Source organism: Lacerta agilis, chromosome 2, assembly GCF_009819535.1.
Source record: "Lacerta agilis isolate rLacAgi1 chromosome 2, rLacAgi1.pri, whole genome shotgun sequence".
In the NCBI taxonomy this organism is placed as follows: domain Eukaryota; kingdom Metazoa; phylum Chordata; class Lepidosauria; order Squamata; family Lacertidae; genus Lacerta; species Lacerta agilis.
Window position 1 is genome coordinate 64,155,439 of NC_046313.1, and position 17,196 is coordinate 64,172,634.

Below are 17,196 nucleotides of genomic sequence, written 5' to 3' on the forward strand. Positions count from 1 at the left end.
TAAACACGATGGAAAACAGGTCCTACAAGGCCAAATGGAAAGAATACTGGATAAGTTTAGCTTGGAGCTGAGGAGGAATATGATATGATCCTTGAAGGATTGTGGCATAGAAGAATTTTGTGAACCGCCCTGAGACCCTCGGGTATAGGGCGGTATATTTTTAATAATAATAATAATAATAATAATAATAATAATAATAATAATAATAATAATAATAGAAGAGGGCAAAGATTTTTCTTTGCTGCCCCAGAGAACTAGGGCAGAACTAGATTGAATGTGCTCTAGTTATAGGAAGATAGGTTTTAGTGGGAAATTGGAAGAAACTACTTGATGGTAATAGCAGTGCAACAATGAATGAATTACTGAGAAGGGTGGTGGGCTGGAAGCTAGACAGGTTGAGGATGCTCTGGCCCTAGATCCCCCCCCCAAAAAAAATCCCTATGATTCTAGGACCAGCCACAAACTGCTTTTATACACAGAAGAAAATACTGCTAAACAGCTATCCTAATAAAACGCTAGATAAAGGTAGGTAGCCGTGTTGGTCTGCTATAGTCAAAACAAAATAAAAGCTCATACCAATAACAAACTTAGTTGGTCTCTAATTTTTTTTTAATTTTTTTTTTAAATTTTGTTTCTAATACTGTAAAATGCATTACTGATGGTGGATAACAGTGTGATTCATTAGGACCAGACATTTAATATCGCTAATTCTGAGTTTATTCTTCAAAACAATAACTTGGCAGTCAGCTAAAGATCCGCACTGGATAATTTCATTCAATCAATGTTATTTGGTCCAGTGATCCATATGTTCCTTCCTTCTTGTATGAAATAAAAAGGCATGTAAAAGGAAAGGCTAGGTTCTTCTTTTTCCGTATTTGGAATTAAAAACATCAACTGGAAACATGAATGTGCAGAGGTAATTATATAGGGGATTGCTGGGTACAGAGGTGTGCTATAAAATGCTCCATGGTTCTTTATTTATAGATGGGTTGCAGTGAATTCACACAAGCGAAAGGACTCGTGCTGTGCAACAAAAGCTATAAACCAGTCTGCGGAACAGATGACAAGACTTATGCCAGTAAATGTGATCTTTGTCGTCAAAACCTGTAAGTAATGTGGATACTGAACATTCCCCCCCCCCCAGCAATGGATAATATAATGATATCTCATTATATTTATTGTATGTGGGCCCTTTCCACTCCGCCTTCTTTCCAAGCTTACACAGTGGCTTACATGAGACCAATCCCATTGAATCCTCACAGTCCAATGATTGGTTATCTAGAGAATGTTAAATGATGATTGGCCCAATGCAATCCAATAAGCATTAACGTAACGCTGATCAGAGATGTGAAACCAGTGCCACATGCTGTAGATCAGAGGTGGCCAACTCCCAAGAGACTGTGATCTACTCACAGAGTTAAAAACTGGCAGTGATCTGATCTACCCCCTTTTGGGGTGGGGGGTTCAGGTCAAAGTTGTTGAGTTTTTTTCAGGGAAGAGGTAAAATTTTGAGCTTTTTTAAGGGGAGCCACAGTTGTTCAGCTTCTTTAGGGGCAGCCAATGATCTACCAGTGATCTACCACAGACGTCCAGTGATCTACCGGTAGATCACGATCTACCTGTTGGACATGCCTGCTGTAGATAAAGTGAAACTGGCTCCTTATGTACCTACAGAGTCTATTTTTATTTCAAGTCTATTTTTATTTCTGGTTAGGGGACTCATAGGAGTCCCAATAACCTCCTGTAGCAGGAGGACAAAGGATCTGCAATAGATGAAGGAGCTCAAGGATACAAATTATAGAACCAGCTCAGTCAGGCTTTCCCTGCAGCAGTTCTGAAGAGCTAAACATAGTTTGTTTTCATAATGTGAACTATAGGAAAGAATTTGTCAACTTTTCTCTCTTTCTTAACCAGGGAATCCAACAAAAATGTGGGTGTGAAGTATGAAGGTCAATGTATTCAGATTCAGGTAAGCAGCATGATTGTGTTATTCTAGATATTGGGAGTGGCAGGTATCAATTCCTCTCAGAACAGCAAAAAACCCTACATTTTTGCAGTTATGGAGATTTTTATAAGGTATCAAGGGTGAAAGAAGGCATAAACTTAGTATGTTTAGACAGAATTGGGCAATGTTTATTGAATACTGACATAACAAAGCACATGCTTCACATGAACCAAAATATTTATTTGAAATAATATAAAGCATATCAAATTATGACTGTTGTATTTCCTATTTCTTCATTTTTTTGGGTTTTTGTTTCTTTGTTGCAAATATGTTTGACTTTACAAACTTGAATACAAATTGCACTTTAAAAAGAAGTTATGTTGAACTGGTGAGCAAATTTAAAAGTTTGATGGGCACATCACTACTAATTTTTTAAAGTGGAACTTAGTTTTATTTAACAGGATGACAGATTTAAAATGGCATTCTTTTTGCAGGACTATTGCAAGAACTATAGTCCAGACCAAACCTTTTGCCCCCTTAACCTAATGCCTCACTGCGGTTCTGATGGGAAGACCTATGCCAACAACTGCCTTTTCTGCATTGATGCCCTGTAAGTATAGAAATAATTATTTCTTTTTAATAAAAAATAACTAAAGTGATTATAAAATGATAGAAGAGAAAAATATATGAAAATCCTCCAAGCTGTTCCCATATCTACTTACGATGGCACTGGGATAGTTTTCATAGGATGAGAAGTAAGTCACCCTACATATATTCTTACTGTGTTTTTATATTTTGTTGGAAGCTGCCTAGAGTGGCTGGGGCAACCCACTCAGATGTGCGAGGTAATAATAATAATAATAATAATAATAATAATAATAATAATAATAATAATAATAATGTAAAGGATTCTCCAGAGCTGGGATATTGTCACATATCAAAATTCCTTGATTTACCTTTGTCAGTTGAAAGCATTAAAAATATGGTCTCATAATCATGCTTCCATCCAGACTATACTTTAAAGTTTTTTCCTAATTTGTAAAGTCTCACAAATATATGGTCTCAGTGTTAATGACTGATCCATGATCTGCCAAGGAACTATGGCATCACCCAGACTATACATACCACTTTAAACTATGGTTTCTCCTAAGGAATCATGGGAAGTGTAGTCTGTTGTTTGTGGCTGAGAGTTGTTAGGAGACACTATTCCCCTTACAGAACTACAATTTCCAGAGTTCCCTGGGAAGAAGGAATTCTCTGGGAATTGTAGCTCTCTGAGGGGAATAGGGATCTTCTCAGGACCTTTAACAAAGTACACTTCTGCATAGTGCAGATGTTGCTGAAGCAAGGAACCCTAAACACCGCTGTTCATATTGACAGTTCCATTTGCAATGTCTGTTGTGTTTATTTGAATGGGATGTTTTTTCTAGTCAAAATTGTGATTGATTTTCTGTGGTGAAAATGGCTTACATTAGGAAGCAAAATGTTCCTTTGCAGTTCTTGGGGACAAGACGGAATGCAAGTCATTGCAGTTTTGAAACTAAGAGCTGCTCTTAAAAACCCGCACAAAAATCCTTATATAACTTTGTTTTACGATTCCAGTTACCCACAATAATAATTTCAATATATGTTACCCTTTTCTTTCCAGGAAGAGCAATGGGGCTCTGTTGCTCCAGCATTTTGGAGAGTGCTGAGAACATGACAGATTTCCAAGGGACCTCTTTGCCTTATACTCTAATAGCAAATGTTGCAAAAGAAGGTCTGATTTGCCATTAAAGATGTCTAACCTGCAACCATGTATTGCTTTGATCTCTCCTATAATGTCTCGTTTTATGCCATGGAATGCATTGCTATTTTGGTTGTTCTCTCTTTCAAAGCAGGCTCATGTATATCTGATTTAGTTTAGTTTAGTTTACTTTAGATTTAGTTTAGGTTTAGGGCTTTAAGCTTAGGAAGGAAAGCATATTTGTCCTGTGTCCCTGAACAAATAGTCTATCGTTTCCTAGAATATGTCACTCACAGAAGCAAACATGTCACCAGATTTGAGCAAGTGGGGGAAAGCAGAGAGGGAGAGAGAGTGATAACACACAATAATGGATGTTGAGAAAAATAATTCAGGAGTTACTCCCAGGCAAATGCGAAGGCATGTGGGACAACAGACATAGAACAAATACTTTTTTTGGTGACTGTTCCTTCAGAGAAACAAGAAAAAGATGTATTTGAGATAGTAGGATAAAGTCTAGCTTGAGGTAGATATGGGGTGGGCAATTTGGCTTGGAAAACCTTGAGACCAACATAACAGGAAGTTCTATATTCCCAATTCCATACAGCTCTAAGAGACACCTCAGATAGTCTCTCTCTGTCATGAAATTGAGGCTGTGTACACATTACTGTTTTCTCTGGCTCCAGTATGCTTCATGACTGGTGTGTGAAGCTGAGTATGCATGACATTAGTCCAATCCATATGTATCCTGTAATATCTTTGAGAATTCCTGGAGAACAGGCGAAGTCCCAGCAGACTGGAGGAGGGCAAATGTTGTCCCTATTTTCAAAAAGGGGATAAGAGAAGACCCAAACAATTACCGCCCAGTCAGCCTGACATCAATACCAGGAAAGATTCTAGAGCAGATCATTAAGCAAACGGTCTGTGAGCACCTAGAAAGGAACGCTGTGATCACTAAAAGTCAGCATGGGTTTCTGAAAAATAAGTCATGTCAGACCAATCTGATCTCATTTTTTGACAGAATTACAAGCCTGGTAGATGAAGGGAATGCTGTGGATGTAGCCTATCTTGATTTCAGCAAGGCCTTTGACAAGGTGCCCCATGATATTCTCGTAAAGAAGCTGGTAAAATGTGGGCTAGACAATGCTACCATTCAGTGGATTTGTAACTGGCTGACTGACCGAATACAAAGGGTACTCATTAATGGCTCCTCTTCATCCTGGAGAGAAGTGACTAGTGGGGTGCCACAGGGTTCTGTCTTGGGCCCAGTCTTATTCAACATCTTCATCAATGACTTGGATGATGGGCTTGAGGGTAACCTGATCAAGTTTGCAGATGACACCAAATTAGGAGGGGTGGCTAATACCCCAGAGGACAGGATCACACTTCAAAATGACCTTAACAGACTAGAGAACTGGGCCAAAGCAAACAAGATGAATTTTAACAGGGAGAAATGTAAAGTACTACACTTGGGCAAAAAAAAAAAAAAATGAAAGACACAAATACAGGATGGGTGACACCTGGCTTGAGAGCAGTACATGTGAAAAGGATCTAGGAGTCTTTGTAGACCATAAACTTGACATGAGTCAACAGTGTGATGCAGCAGCTAAAAAAGCCAATGCAATTCTGGGCTGCATCAATAGGAGTATAGCATCTAGATCAAGGGAAGTAATAGTACCACTATATTCTGCTCTGGTCAGACCTCACCTGGAATACTGTGTCCAGTTCTGGGCACCACAGTTCAAGAAGGATACTGACAAGCTGGAACGTGTCCAGAGGAGGGCAACCAAAATGGTCAAAGGCCTGGAAACGATGCCTTATGAGGAACGGCTTAGGGAGCTGGGTATGTTTAGCCTGGAGAAGAGAAGGTTAAGGGGTGATATGATAGCCATGTTCAAATATATAAAAGGATGTCATATAGAGGAGGGTGAAAGGTTGTTTTCTGCTGCTCCAGAGAAGTGGACACGGGGCAATGGATTCAAACTACAAGAAAGAAGATTCCACCTAAACATTAGGAAGAACTTCCTGACAGTAAGAGCTGTTCGGCAGTGGAATTTGCTGCCAAGGAGTGTGGTGGAGTCTCCTTCTTTGGAGGTCTTTAAGCAGAGGCTTGACAGCCATCTGTCAGGAATGCTTTGATGGTGTTTCCTGCTTGGCAGGGGGTTGGACTGGATGGCCCTTGTGGTCTCTTCCAACTCTATGATTCTATGATTCTATGATCTTGAGATATACGGCTCTTTCCCTTGAAATAGGCTTCCACCTGATTTGAAAAGTAAGCTGTGGTTAAGCTGAAGTGTGTGTATTTCAGACATACACTGCACGCCCAGATGACAGCTTCATGGAATAGGAGTTTGGGGGAGAGTTTCTGTTGTGAGGAAACCAAACAACTAATGCGGATCCCCTCCCCCTCTCTGGTGTGTACAGCAACATAACATTGTGACTTGAAATGCAGCAGGAGGAAACAACCTCACTGCATTGCAAACCACTAACAAATACCTAGCCTAAATGTTATAAAATGCATATTTTCCGTTATCCGTCTCCGCTCCCTTCCCCCCCCCCCCAAAATGTGAGAAGATGAATAGCCTACATCTCTTTCTTCTACTCTTTCCCATAAGATCAAAGTTCTCTCTGGGCATTCCAGTCCCATATAAAAGCAATGCATGAGGTTCTTCCATTGCTGTCCACATCACACTTCCCAAGCTGGAAGATCAGTAAGATCAGTTAGAAGATCTATGCATATAAGTTCACCCTCCAACTCACAGAGGATGATGGGGAAAGCAGTGGGGCAAAGCTTAGTGTGCTTCTTCCTGCTTGCATGTTGTTTTTGCAAGTGAGTGGAACACCTGAAGAGGGTTAGATCAGCCCAAACCAGAAAAATGATAAAGGCATGGTATGGAGGAAATCCTTTCGTAATAAGTTATTCCTTACTTTTTATTCCTATAAGGTATATAAGATACAACATAGTCCAGAATTTAAAAGGATGTGATCATCTGCACAATAATGCTCCAACTCTGTATGCTATTATGCCAGGGGTCAGCAAACTTTTTCAGCAGGGGGCCAGTCCACTGTCCCTCAGACCTTGTGGGGGGCTGGACTATATGTTGAAGAGGGGGGGAAATGAACCATTTCTTATGCCCCACATATAACACAGAGATGCATTTTAAATAAAAGGACACATTCCACTCATGTAAAAACATGCTGATTCCTGGACCGTCCGTGGGCCAGATTTAGAAGGCGATTGGGCCAGATTCGGCCCCCGGGCCTTAGTTTGCCTACCCATGTATTATACTCTAATCCTAAGATTATACTGAACCTACTCAGACCCTGAGATCATCTTCTGAGGCCCTCCTTCGTGTGTCGCCTCCTCAAGAGGTCCGGAGGGTGACAACATGAGAACAGGGCTTCTCTGCAGTGGCTCCTTGTCTGTGGAATGCTCTCCCCAGGGAAGTTCGCCTGGTTCCTTCAATAGGCACCTTTAGGTGCCAGGCAAAAACGTTCCTTTTTAACCAGGCCTTTGGTTGATCTTATTGACATCCAACACCCTTTTAGAATGTGGTTCTTTGGGGGGGGGTTTATTGGGTTATTGCTTTTAGTTTGATTTTATATGTTGTTGTCTTGTTGTGAACCACCCTGAGACCTCCGGGTATAAGGTGGTGTATAAGTTGAATAAACAACAACAACAACAACAACAACCCTGGGCTGACTGTAAGTAAGAAGGTGGGAAGATGGGGCTTTGAGTGCAGACTGAGGTTGGTGAGGCCATGCCCTGCTTTCCCAAACAGACCAGCCTCCATTGCTCACTGGGATCCTTGGGCCGTTTGTCTTCACCTTAGGGGTTCCCCTCCACCTCAGATGTTCTGTACTTCTGAAGACCTCAGGATGCCCCCCAATCTGCTGGTTGTGTATGTGTGTTGCCATTTTGGCTACACAATGATAGGCAGTAACATTAGCAATAAAAGATAGATAGTCCCCCTAGTGCACATGAAATGACTGCTCTAAAAATGTTGTTCCTGCAACTAGCGCAGAGGGACACATTAACTCTCAGTTCCTAGACGACTCAGGGGTGTTTGCAGCTCCCAAAGGGAGGGTGAGGGGTGAGGGGTGAGGTCCACCTGGCGGGTTATCCACCAATCAGAAGAGGGTGGGAGCATAGCTTTATAAGCTAGCCCTTCCCCCAAGTCTATTTGCTCACAAGTTGGGTACATCTGCCATTGCTGATAGCAATCTTCTGGAGTTGTGCAGATGTGAAAACTTTTTGGAACACCTACATCAAAATCTGAAGGTTTCCTAAGCCAATAGTAATGTGAGGGAGAAGATTTGGTGTGCTAAACAACCCCCCCCTCTGTGTGTGAATGGGTTCTGTGTGCTCTCTCACTCTACACACACACACACACACACACACACACACACACACACACACTATTACCCCAACTTTATACGTGATCGGGTCCAATCCCCATTCAAAGGGGAAAGCCTGCACCAGTGTCTTCTCATGAAGAATGCTTCTTGCTCATAGGTGTGTAGCAGCATGCCAGCAGTGGGAACTGGTGCCCATTGGGACTGGTAGGGCAGAAAACAGGGAAACCAACAATTGATGGATCTGGAGCCAATCACAAGAGGAAGCATCTTCTGGGTGGTTGTAAGTAAGAAGCCAAACGAAGGGAAGGAGGGTAAAGTTGGCACCATTCGTCCTAATGAATCAGTGGTCAATGCATACTAGGGAGAAGGGGTCTACCCTAGATGTCTCCCCAATGAGCTGGCCTTCTACCAGCAGGGAGGTTGTTTGTGTGTGAGAGCACAAATCATATTGACAGGCAATCTAACAGTCTGAAGTGTTATAGTTCATGTTGAGCATATTCAGCTGAGCAATTAGCTTTACTCTTTTGTGTGTGTGTGTGTGTGTGTGTGTGTGTATTAACAAACTTCAAATATTACATTATCCCCCAAATTCCATAAATATATTACCTTTCTGCATGGTGCTGAAAAATGGGGGGCTTATTTATTTATTTTATTAGATAATAGGCTAAACAAACAAACAAACAGAACATAAATAAATATACTGAGAGATGTTTGTCCCAAGGGAACAATACAAGACTTATAATGCTGCTTAGCTTATTTATTGATTAATCAAATTAAGATCTTGCAAGATATTCAGTAGCTGGCTAAGCAGAGTACAGTGGTACCTTGGGTTGCAGACGACTCAGGTTACAGATGCTTCAGGTTACAGACTCCGCTAACCCAAAAATAGTACCACTGGTTAAGAACTTTGCTTCAGGATGAGAACAGAAGTTGTGTGGTGGCGGAGCGGTAGGCCCCATTAGCTAAAGTGGTACCTCAGGTTAAGAACAGTTTCAGGTTAAGAATGGACCTTCAGAACGAATTAAGTACTTAACCTGAGGTACCACTATATAAGCAGAAGGAAGAATATATTTCTTTGTGGTGATGGTATGGGTGAGGAGTGAAGAGAAAGTGACATTTCCCTTCATAGATGTTCTTTAGTCTTTAGCACATTCGCCAAGGTGCCTCAGTCTCAGTACTCTTCTACTTGCGCTGACAAAGGAAAGACAAAACCAGGAACTCAGTGAGATTAATCCAAAAGATGCATGCTTCATCATTACTCCGTAAACAGAAATAATACAATGATGAGTAGAGATGGGTTTCTCTCATTATCTTATTTCTGCAGTCTTAAATCTAGTGCCTCATATTACTGAATCAATCTGTGATTTTCATAAAAATTGCCAACATTTTTGTGCAAACTTTCCCCCCAAATTTTTATTGTTTTTTTCCCTAATAAGCACATTTTTTGCACAGTTTTTTAAGCTGGAAACCTGCACCACAAAATTTAAAGACGTGTGAATTTTGAAGGATAGCAGCTTTGTTTCAGTTTCCGTATTGGTTAGTGAAGTGTGAATTAGGTAATTTTGCATTAAAATGTGAACTGACCTGAAACCCCCCCTCCCCCCGCGCATCATGATAGGTGAATAAGGCAAGTTAATTATTGCTGCAGCACCACTTTGTAAAACATTCTCCTTTTTAAAATGTCATTTTATGTCAGTTTTTTTGTTTTTTGTTTTTTAAAGTTGAGTTGAAACTTAGTAATTCCAAAATCCACATTAGGGCAACACCTGTATTAGGTCATTATTACCTTTGCAATGATGTATTATTGCCCCACCAGGGATTTATTTATTTTTCTTATGGGTCAATATGGCTACCGTTAATATCTGTGAAAATGGAAGAAGGATTACTTGTAGAATTCCCTTCAAATATTTTACAAATTCTGGGCTGCCTACAAAGTAGCTGTGCTCACCCTTTTCAATTTGTACTTTATAAGTGAAATGTATACTCACATATATGCATTGCAGAAAATACACTTGTTGTCATAAGTGATGCCATCAGAGCCACAGTGGGGATTAAACTCCTTGGTGCATGCCCCTTTTGGATACCCAAGGCAATACTTCTGCAGAAAAAGTAAATGACACTGTTGAATTATTCCTTCCTTGACCTTTATATTGCAAGGGTAATTCCATAGTGACCATTGTGACATTTGTAAGCTTCTTTGCATGATATTTCATGTTTTAGCTCAGGCTTCCTCAACCCTCCAGATGTTTTTGGCCTACAACTCGCATGATCCCTAGCTAGAAGGACGAGTGGTCAGGGATGATGGGAATTGTAGTCTCAAAACACCTGGAGGGCCGAGGTTGAGGAAGCCTGTTTTAGCTAATACTCTTCAACTCCAATTATTATTAAAATATTTTTAACTGCCTTGAGCTCCCCCTGCAAAAATTATAACAGAGTATAACACAGGTAGCTTAAACACTTTCTCTGTTTTAAAAGCTGTGACCAATGCAATGTGTCTTTATTCTTTTAGTGATTGCTTTGTGTTACGTATGCGCATTGCCTGTATTTTTAACCCTTTATCAAAATAAAATAAAAATCCATGAGGACTGCAGTGTCACAAAGCTTAACTCTAAATAACTAAAGAGAAATGGCATAAAAATAGATAACTAGCGCTCACCCGTTCATTTATTGCTTCAGTAGCAGCACCTAGAACCAAAACACCAAAAGCATAAACATTATAAAGTCAATCCATATTTATTTATTTATTCATTATTTGTTTGTATCCTGTCAATCCTGCATCCAGAGGGATCACAACCTAGTAAAGTGTGCCACAGGCACACATTAAAAGCTTGAATTAGGCCAGCAAATTTGAGCCAGTAAATAGATCAGGATCTCTGGGAAATCTCAGTGATTTGTAGTAGCTGAGCAATGACTTTTTATTGAAAAAAAAATTAAGAATACTAATCATTATTTTTTTCTTTCAAATTAGGCTACTGAAACAAATAAAACTTTGAAGAAAACCAGAAATGTGTGTTTGTGCGTGAATGAACAATGAGCTCAATTCCGGCATTGAAAACAAATTTCTGAGCAGAGAAGCATTTTGCTGGATTCTCAGTGTATGTCCCCTACCCCCTCTTTTCAAGCCACTATGTTGACTTGACTACTGCTGGTGAAATTCAATAACTTGCTGGTCGATTTACGCAGTCCTAGTTAGGGCCTGAAGTGACAAAGACGGATTCAGGAGTATCTGCAATCTGTGAACATTGTTCAGGGGGAGTGTGAAATAATCTAAAAGAAGATAGCTCCCCAATTCTTAGATACCACACCTGCCTATCAACAGTATCTCCATCTTATCAGGGTTCAGCTTATTGCCCCACATCCAGAACATTGCTGGCCCCAGAGAGTGGTCTGGAATGGCATGGCCTCACCTGATTCAAATGGAACAGAAAGAGTGCTGGGTATTATCAGCATACTGATGACACTAAGCTCCAAATCCTTGAGTGATCTCTCTTAGTGGCTCCATGCAGATGTTAGGCAACATGGAGGACAAAATGGAACACTGGGATCCCACATACTTGATTTTAGTCCAACAACCACCTATGTACATGTGTACATAGACATCTACCTAACTTCACTTTCTGTGTTAGGGGAGCCACGTGGTAGCTATCAGAAATGAGTGTGGTGATGGCTCTAGGCAGTTATTGTTTGAAAGCAAATATGGATTGCCCTTTGAGGACCAAAAGCACCTGAAATGTACAGTCATGGTCCAGAGTATTTGCATGTGATAGCATCAATCCCATATGGGATGCCATTTTGCTTTCATTATGGTTCCTCTGTGGAAAACCACAAGATGTGGAATAATTTCATGTGGAAGCAACCTTGAAAACAACCATGGGTCATTGTGTTCCTTTCTGAGATGGAACATATAATGGGAATCTCAAAATGCAAATCTCTCCAGAAGGGGAACCTTTACAATATGAAATATGACTCACCTGAGTACAAAAAGAAGACCATCAGCGTGAGGAGGAAAAAGCTGCCTGGCTTCATGGTTGTGCTGGTGGGTTTGGATCTGTTGGCCTCTTAGTTCTCTTCCAAGTAGCAGATGCTTCTCATGTGAGATCTAACCTCTCTCCCACGCATATAAAGAAGTCTCTTGGCCTTGATGATGAAATCTCCCAGTGTCAAGAATTTTTTACATTTGGAAATGTATTATTACAAAGGACTGTGGTATCCTGTACCAATTTTCACACTTTATTTTCAGTGCGCAATCCAGGATTATGCAAGAGACATTTGGTAACCAGCTTGGTAGTTTAGTTTCTAGACCATAAGACATAGCAAAGCTAAAATATTAAACACAGAAAGAAATTGAATGAAAATGAGCTAAAATACAAACAAATTCTTAGTTCACTTTATAACAATTCATTGCTTTGGTTTCCAGAGATGAATGATATAATTTCACTGCTTCGGAAGTAAATAGAGCCCTATTCTTCATGACAATCAACAACTCTGCTTTTTGTTTATTCAAACTGTTTTTAATTAAAAAACCACAACTGTTCCACTTTAAAAAGTGAGCTGGATACTTGGTACTTGGTTCCTTGAGAAGTGTTTATTTTCAATGCCACAAATGAAGTAGCTGTTGAAATGGGATCAAAAAGGGGGCATGGAGGAACTATTTAGATCATACCCGCAGGCCCCACTTCCAGCTACCATGTAGGCCTACTAGTTTCCACTTCTGCCCATGGGCTCATATGCCCACATCTCAACATTTACAGGCTCTGGACATGCCATTTGTACTGTTCAAAACTGGAGAGGGTTTTGAGAAGAAGAGCCCTGTTGGATTTGGTCAAGAGGTATAATCTAAAACAAACACAAACCTAGAGGGAAATTGGCTAGAGAGCTGCTAGTATGTTGGATGGAGAGGCTATGTTGGTGTGGACTATTCATGGGTGGCTGACAAACAAAGGCATGTGTGATGGAGAGAGATGCTGTGATGGCTGGGAAGGAGATGAGGCAGAATTCATGTTTCCGGACTACCTTATAACTGTAAAAGGGACTCATCTGTTCTGTATTTCTGGAGCATGCTGGTTGCATTGTCCTTCTTTTGAAAAGTATCAGTTATTTTGCAATATCTTTGCATACCACTGTGTTCTCAATAGAATGAATATACAGCTTCAGACAGGGTGCCGGGCGGCGGGGCTCCCCTTGGGGAGTGGCAGGAGGGGCCGCCGCTTGTCAACCCCCTCCCCTGGTCCCCGGGGTGTACCACCCCCACTGCCCCCCTAGCGACGCCCCTTGTCCCAGCATCCTGTTCTCACAGTTGACAGACAGACAGGCCTATGGAAGCCTGTAAGCAGAACCTGAGGGCAACAGCAGCTGCTGTTTTCCCAGTAACTCATATTAAGAAGAAAATTGCCTCAAACAATGTAAATCCAACTTGCTCCTGCCACACATTCATGGTTTGTTTTTCTCCTATCAATCAGATCTTGCTTTCTCTGCGCATGTTTTTCACACCTGTGGTTTCAAAACTATTGGATAGAATAGGTGTGTTTGATGTATATAATGTGTTTGGATTGCTTCCTAGGACAACCTTTACCATATCTATTTTATATTTTACATGTTGAACCAATAAGGCTCTTCCTTTGTTTTTCCCTTGCACTAAAATGTTGGGAAAGCTGTTCTTTCGTACTGCCCTGCGGTCAAAAGAGTCTCATCATTTGTAAAACCGTTTTGTTTGTACCTCCTTTCTTGTGACTTGCAACAGCAATGTCATCATTACACCATGAGCTGCAACATTCTTGGCAAAAGATGCACATGGCAAAAGCATGCATAGCTTCTGAAACTTTGGTCAATCAGGTTGTGTTGCACGTGGGATCCCAGATCTGCAAGATTGTACCTGTTTGTCTTTTCTTTCTTTCTTTCTTTCTTCCTTCCTTTCTTTCTTTCTTTCTTTCTTTCTTTCTTTTGCACAAAGAAGCTTCATCTGGAGGGCAAATCTTAAAGATGGTGGGTGTTGTTGCTGGATCAAGGTGATTACTTTCGAAGTTTATAGATGATAGATAGATAGATACAGTATTCTTAAGTTTTCCTATTAATGATCCCTCCTCTTTCCACCTGCACACTTTGCAGGGTCCCCCCCAACTTACCCCCTGGCAAGTTTCACAGGTGCAGAGGGTGTGCAGGAGGAGGGGGAGGCCTCATTTTGCAAGCACAAGCACTTGCATGGACTTCTCTTCATGGGAATCTTTCCCATGTGTTTTTCACAATTTTCTATACTGCAAGAATTCCAGGGGGTTGTTTGTTTGTTTTTTGAAACGGATTTGTTGGCAAGAGTTCTATATCCACTGTAATTGCAAAACTGCTTTGTTTCTTGGTTTCACAGCCCCCCAAAACTCTCAGCCCCAGCTTTTGTCCTTCTCATTATTTGTGAGTTGAGGGAGAGGCCCCACTCACCTGCCATTTCCCATCGAACCCCTTAATCCCTTTTAATGGCTCATCACCCAACCGATCAGGATTAGTTTTTAACACTTGCTAGATTCAGGGTTTCAAGGAGTCTGGCAACCAGTTTAACACTCCAAACTCATAACAATATTGACAGAAGCCAGTTTTCTATGTGAAGGAGCAGGAAATGTTGTGAAGGTAAGGAAATGTTGACATTATGGAAATGGGTGGAGGCTGGAAAAAAAAGTGGCTGACCATAGGGGTGTGTTTGTGAACTTGTGTGGGAAAGAATTTGCTGTATGATGATTGATTCTGGAAGCTGTCATGTTTTCCTCCAAATGAAAAGCACAGTAGCTCTAAGGATACAGAGGCAGCCGAGCCTGAAATACAAAGGAATTACACAGCATATACAATGATGGGAACATGCAGAGGAAACACACCTGAACCAACCAGTCAGTATGCCAGCTCTCCGGTGCCAAAGTCTACAAAACGGTTCATTAATGAAATGTATAAATAAAATGAGATTATGTATTTGTCAAATACCAATTAAACCTTTGTTCTTCCAAGAGTCACCTTGGAATGAAGCTACATTGCACAAAGCTGTATTTACAGGGACAAGGAAGAGTATAGATCACATCTGTTTTTGTGAGGAGCAATCTTTAAAAGAATAATGAAAAAATCATTCCTACCAGCTTATTATGTAGGAAGAAATGTAATTTCTCTATGCTACCTTTGTGAGTAATCCAGCAATGCAGAAAGAAGGTATCTTCTCCCCACCCCCAGCTTCTTGGCCAGTGGGGAGAGGGGCAAGCTATGCCTGAGGCTGGAAAAATGAGTTCGCTGGAAACAACATCTCCAAAGGATCTGATAATGCTGGTGGTTCTCCTGAAAATCTCCTAAAAATGGAGAGCAGTGAATTTCGGACACCTTTGGAGTTAACCTGTACAGTGGTACCTCTGGTTACGTACTTAATTCATTCCGGAGGTCCGTTCTTAACCTGAAACTGTTCTTAACCTGAAGCACCACTTTAGCTAATGGGGCCTCCTGCTGCCGCTGCACCGCCAGAGCATGATTTCTGTTCTTATCCTGAAGCAAAGTTCTTAACCTGAAGCGTTATTTCTGGGTTAGCGGAGTACATAACCTGAAGCGTATGTAACCCGAGGTACCACTGTATCTTCTTCTTCACCTACAGTTTCGCTTTGCCAAAACAGTCTGCCAGTCATGCATGGAAGCCCACCTGTGGCTCATTAAAATTCCTAGTTTAGCTGGTTACCTGGGACTTCATAAACAAGCAGATTGTGAAGCCAAAGCACACACAGCTAACAGGCAGTGTTCAGCTTGGGCAGAGTCCAAGTGTGCCACACACACACACAGGCCTAAAATGTTTCATATTGCCTGCATGTGTTGAAAAGGTTAGAACTGGGAGGTTCAGCGTGCAAACAGAAAAGCTGAAGCCCATGATGGGATGACTGTGATCACCATGGGGAAGATTGGAGGGTGAGAAGAGTCTGAGCCTGTAGCCTATCCAATGATTCCCTCCCCTCATTTTCAGTGGCTTTCAGGTGTCTCATTTGAATTATTTCCGAGTCCTTTCCTTAATTCATATTGTGGATTTGGTGGGGTTACAAATCACCTTTCTTCATGAAGCTCAATATACCGGTAATCAATTGCTAATTAATCAAAAGAAGTTATGACCCATCTGGGGTCATAACTTCTGAAATACAACCAGATTAATGAAAAACAGCCACTGAGTTTGCTTCAAGAAATTTTATTATGGAACAAGCAAACAGTAAAGAACTGTCAACAATAATTAAGGTAATATTGTGGATAGAGTGGGTTGTCTGTAAAGGACAGCAGACCAGTAGCAAAATCTTGGAGCAAAATCTGAATTTGAGATCATTGTTCACACAAAACAAAATTTAAAGGCGCATAGCCAATGCTGTTCCTCTGCTGACGGAAGACTCTTTGATCCAACATTGTGGAATGGGAGGGGAGGAGATATTTTAAGATTCAGACTCCAGCTTGCAGCCTTTTTGCTACCTCTCATAACCTCCTTAAGCAGATACCTCTCTCTCTCTCTCTCTCTCTGTGTGTGTGTGTTGGGAGTTGTAGGGTGGCGTGGGAGGTTGAACAAATTTACATTCATTTCCTGTTTTGCTGATGGAAACCTCTAGTGGGTTAAAGAGCCTTCTGTCATTGTAAAGACACCATTAAATACAACTCAAATTGTAATGTTGGATGATCGGAAAGTATACAAGTTAGCGTTTGGAAACCAATATTTTGAACAAGTATCTTTGACTAGGATCCAAAGAGGTCAGCATGTGTACGCAAAGCGTTTCTCTGTGTGTACATGACATTCCTGATGGTCTTTTCTGGAAGTAGATTTTTTTTACCCTAATGAGATTATAATGACCTTCAATCACCTTTTGGGGGAGCCGGGGAGACTGCTGTTGGTTGAGAGTCTGAAAAGCCCCCTTATACAAATGTAAGATGACATGTGAATCCTTGGATTCTAGTCTTCTTTCATTATTGCTGCTTGCATATAGTTGATCTATGAGGGTCTGGTGGGTGAATGGTCCTGAGATGTAGCAGAGAGATTAGACTAGGAGGTCCCACCCATTGTTATCTGATTACCGGTATCTGATTCCTGGATAATAAGTCAGCACTTAACATTCTCTGAAATGCTGGAAGGTAAGAGTCTCTTCATTATTTCTACAAAGAAAGAAAGAAAAGCTCATCATTAGTCACTTTC

The 17,196-nt window shown here is 41.0% G+C and overlaps 2 protein-coding genes across 2 annotated transcripts; one reads left to right on the top strand and one right to left on the bottom strand.

Moving 5' to 3' along the window:
• Positions 1 to 958: 958 nt before the first annotated feature.
• On the top strand, positions 959 to 3,739 carry LOC117042935 (ovomucoid-like). The gene is made up of 4 exons (XM_033142564.1): positions 959 to 1,106; positions 1,915 to 1,969; positions 2,440 to 2,555; positions 3,594 to 3,739. Exons 1-4 carry the CDS (start codon positions 985 to 987, stop codon positions 3,637 to 3,639), a joined length of 339 nt encoding a protein of 112 aa, XP_032998455.1. The 5' UTR covers positions 959 to 984; the 3' UTR covers positions 3,640 to 3,739.
• A 5,305-nt stretch (positions 3,740 to 9,044) lies between these two features.
• On the bottom strand, positions 9,045 to 12,131 carry LOC117042936 (ovomucoid-like). Its single transcript, XM_033142565.1, has 4 exons — positions 11,999 to 12,131; positions 10,684 to 10,712; positions 10,016 to 10,125; positions 9,045 to 9,218 (listed from the first exon to the last, which is right to left on the bottom strand). The coding sequence occupies exons 1-4, from the start codon at positions 12,051 to 12,053 to the stop codon at positions 9,164 to 9,166; spliced, it is 249 nt and encodes an 82-aa protein (XP_032998456.1). The 5' UTR covers positions 12,054 to 12,131; the 3' UTR covers positions 9,045 to 9,163.
• Positions 12,132 to 17,196: the final 5,065 nt, after the last annotated feature.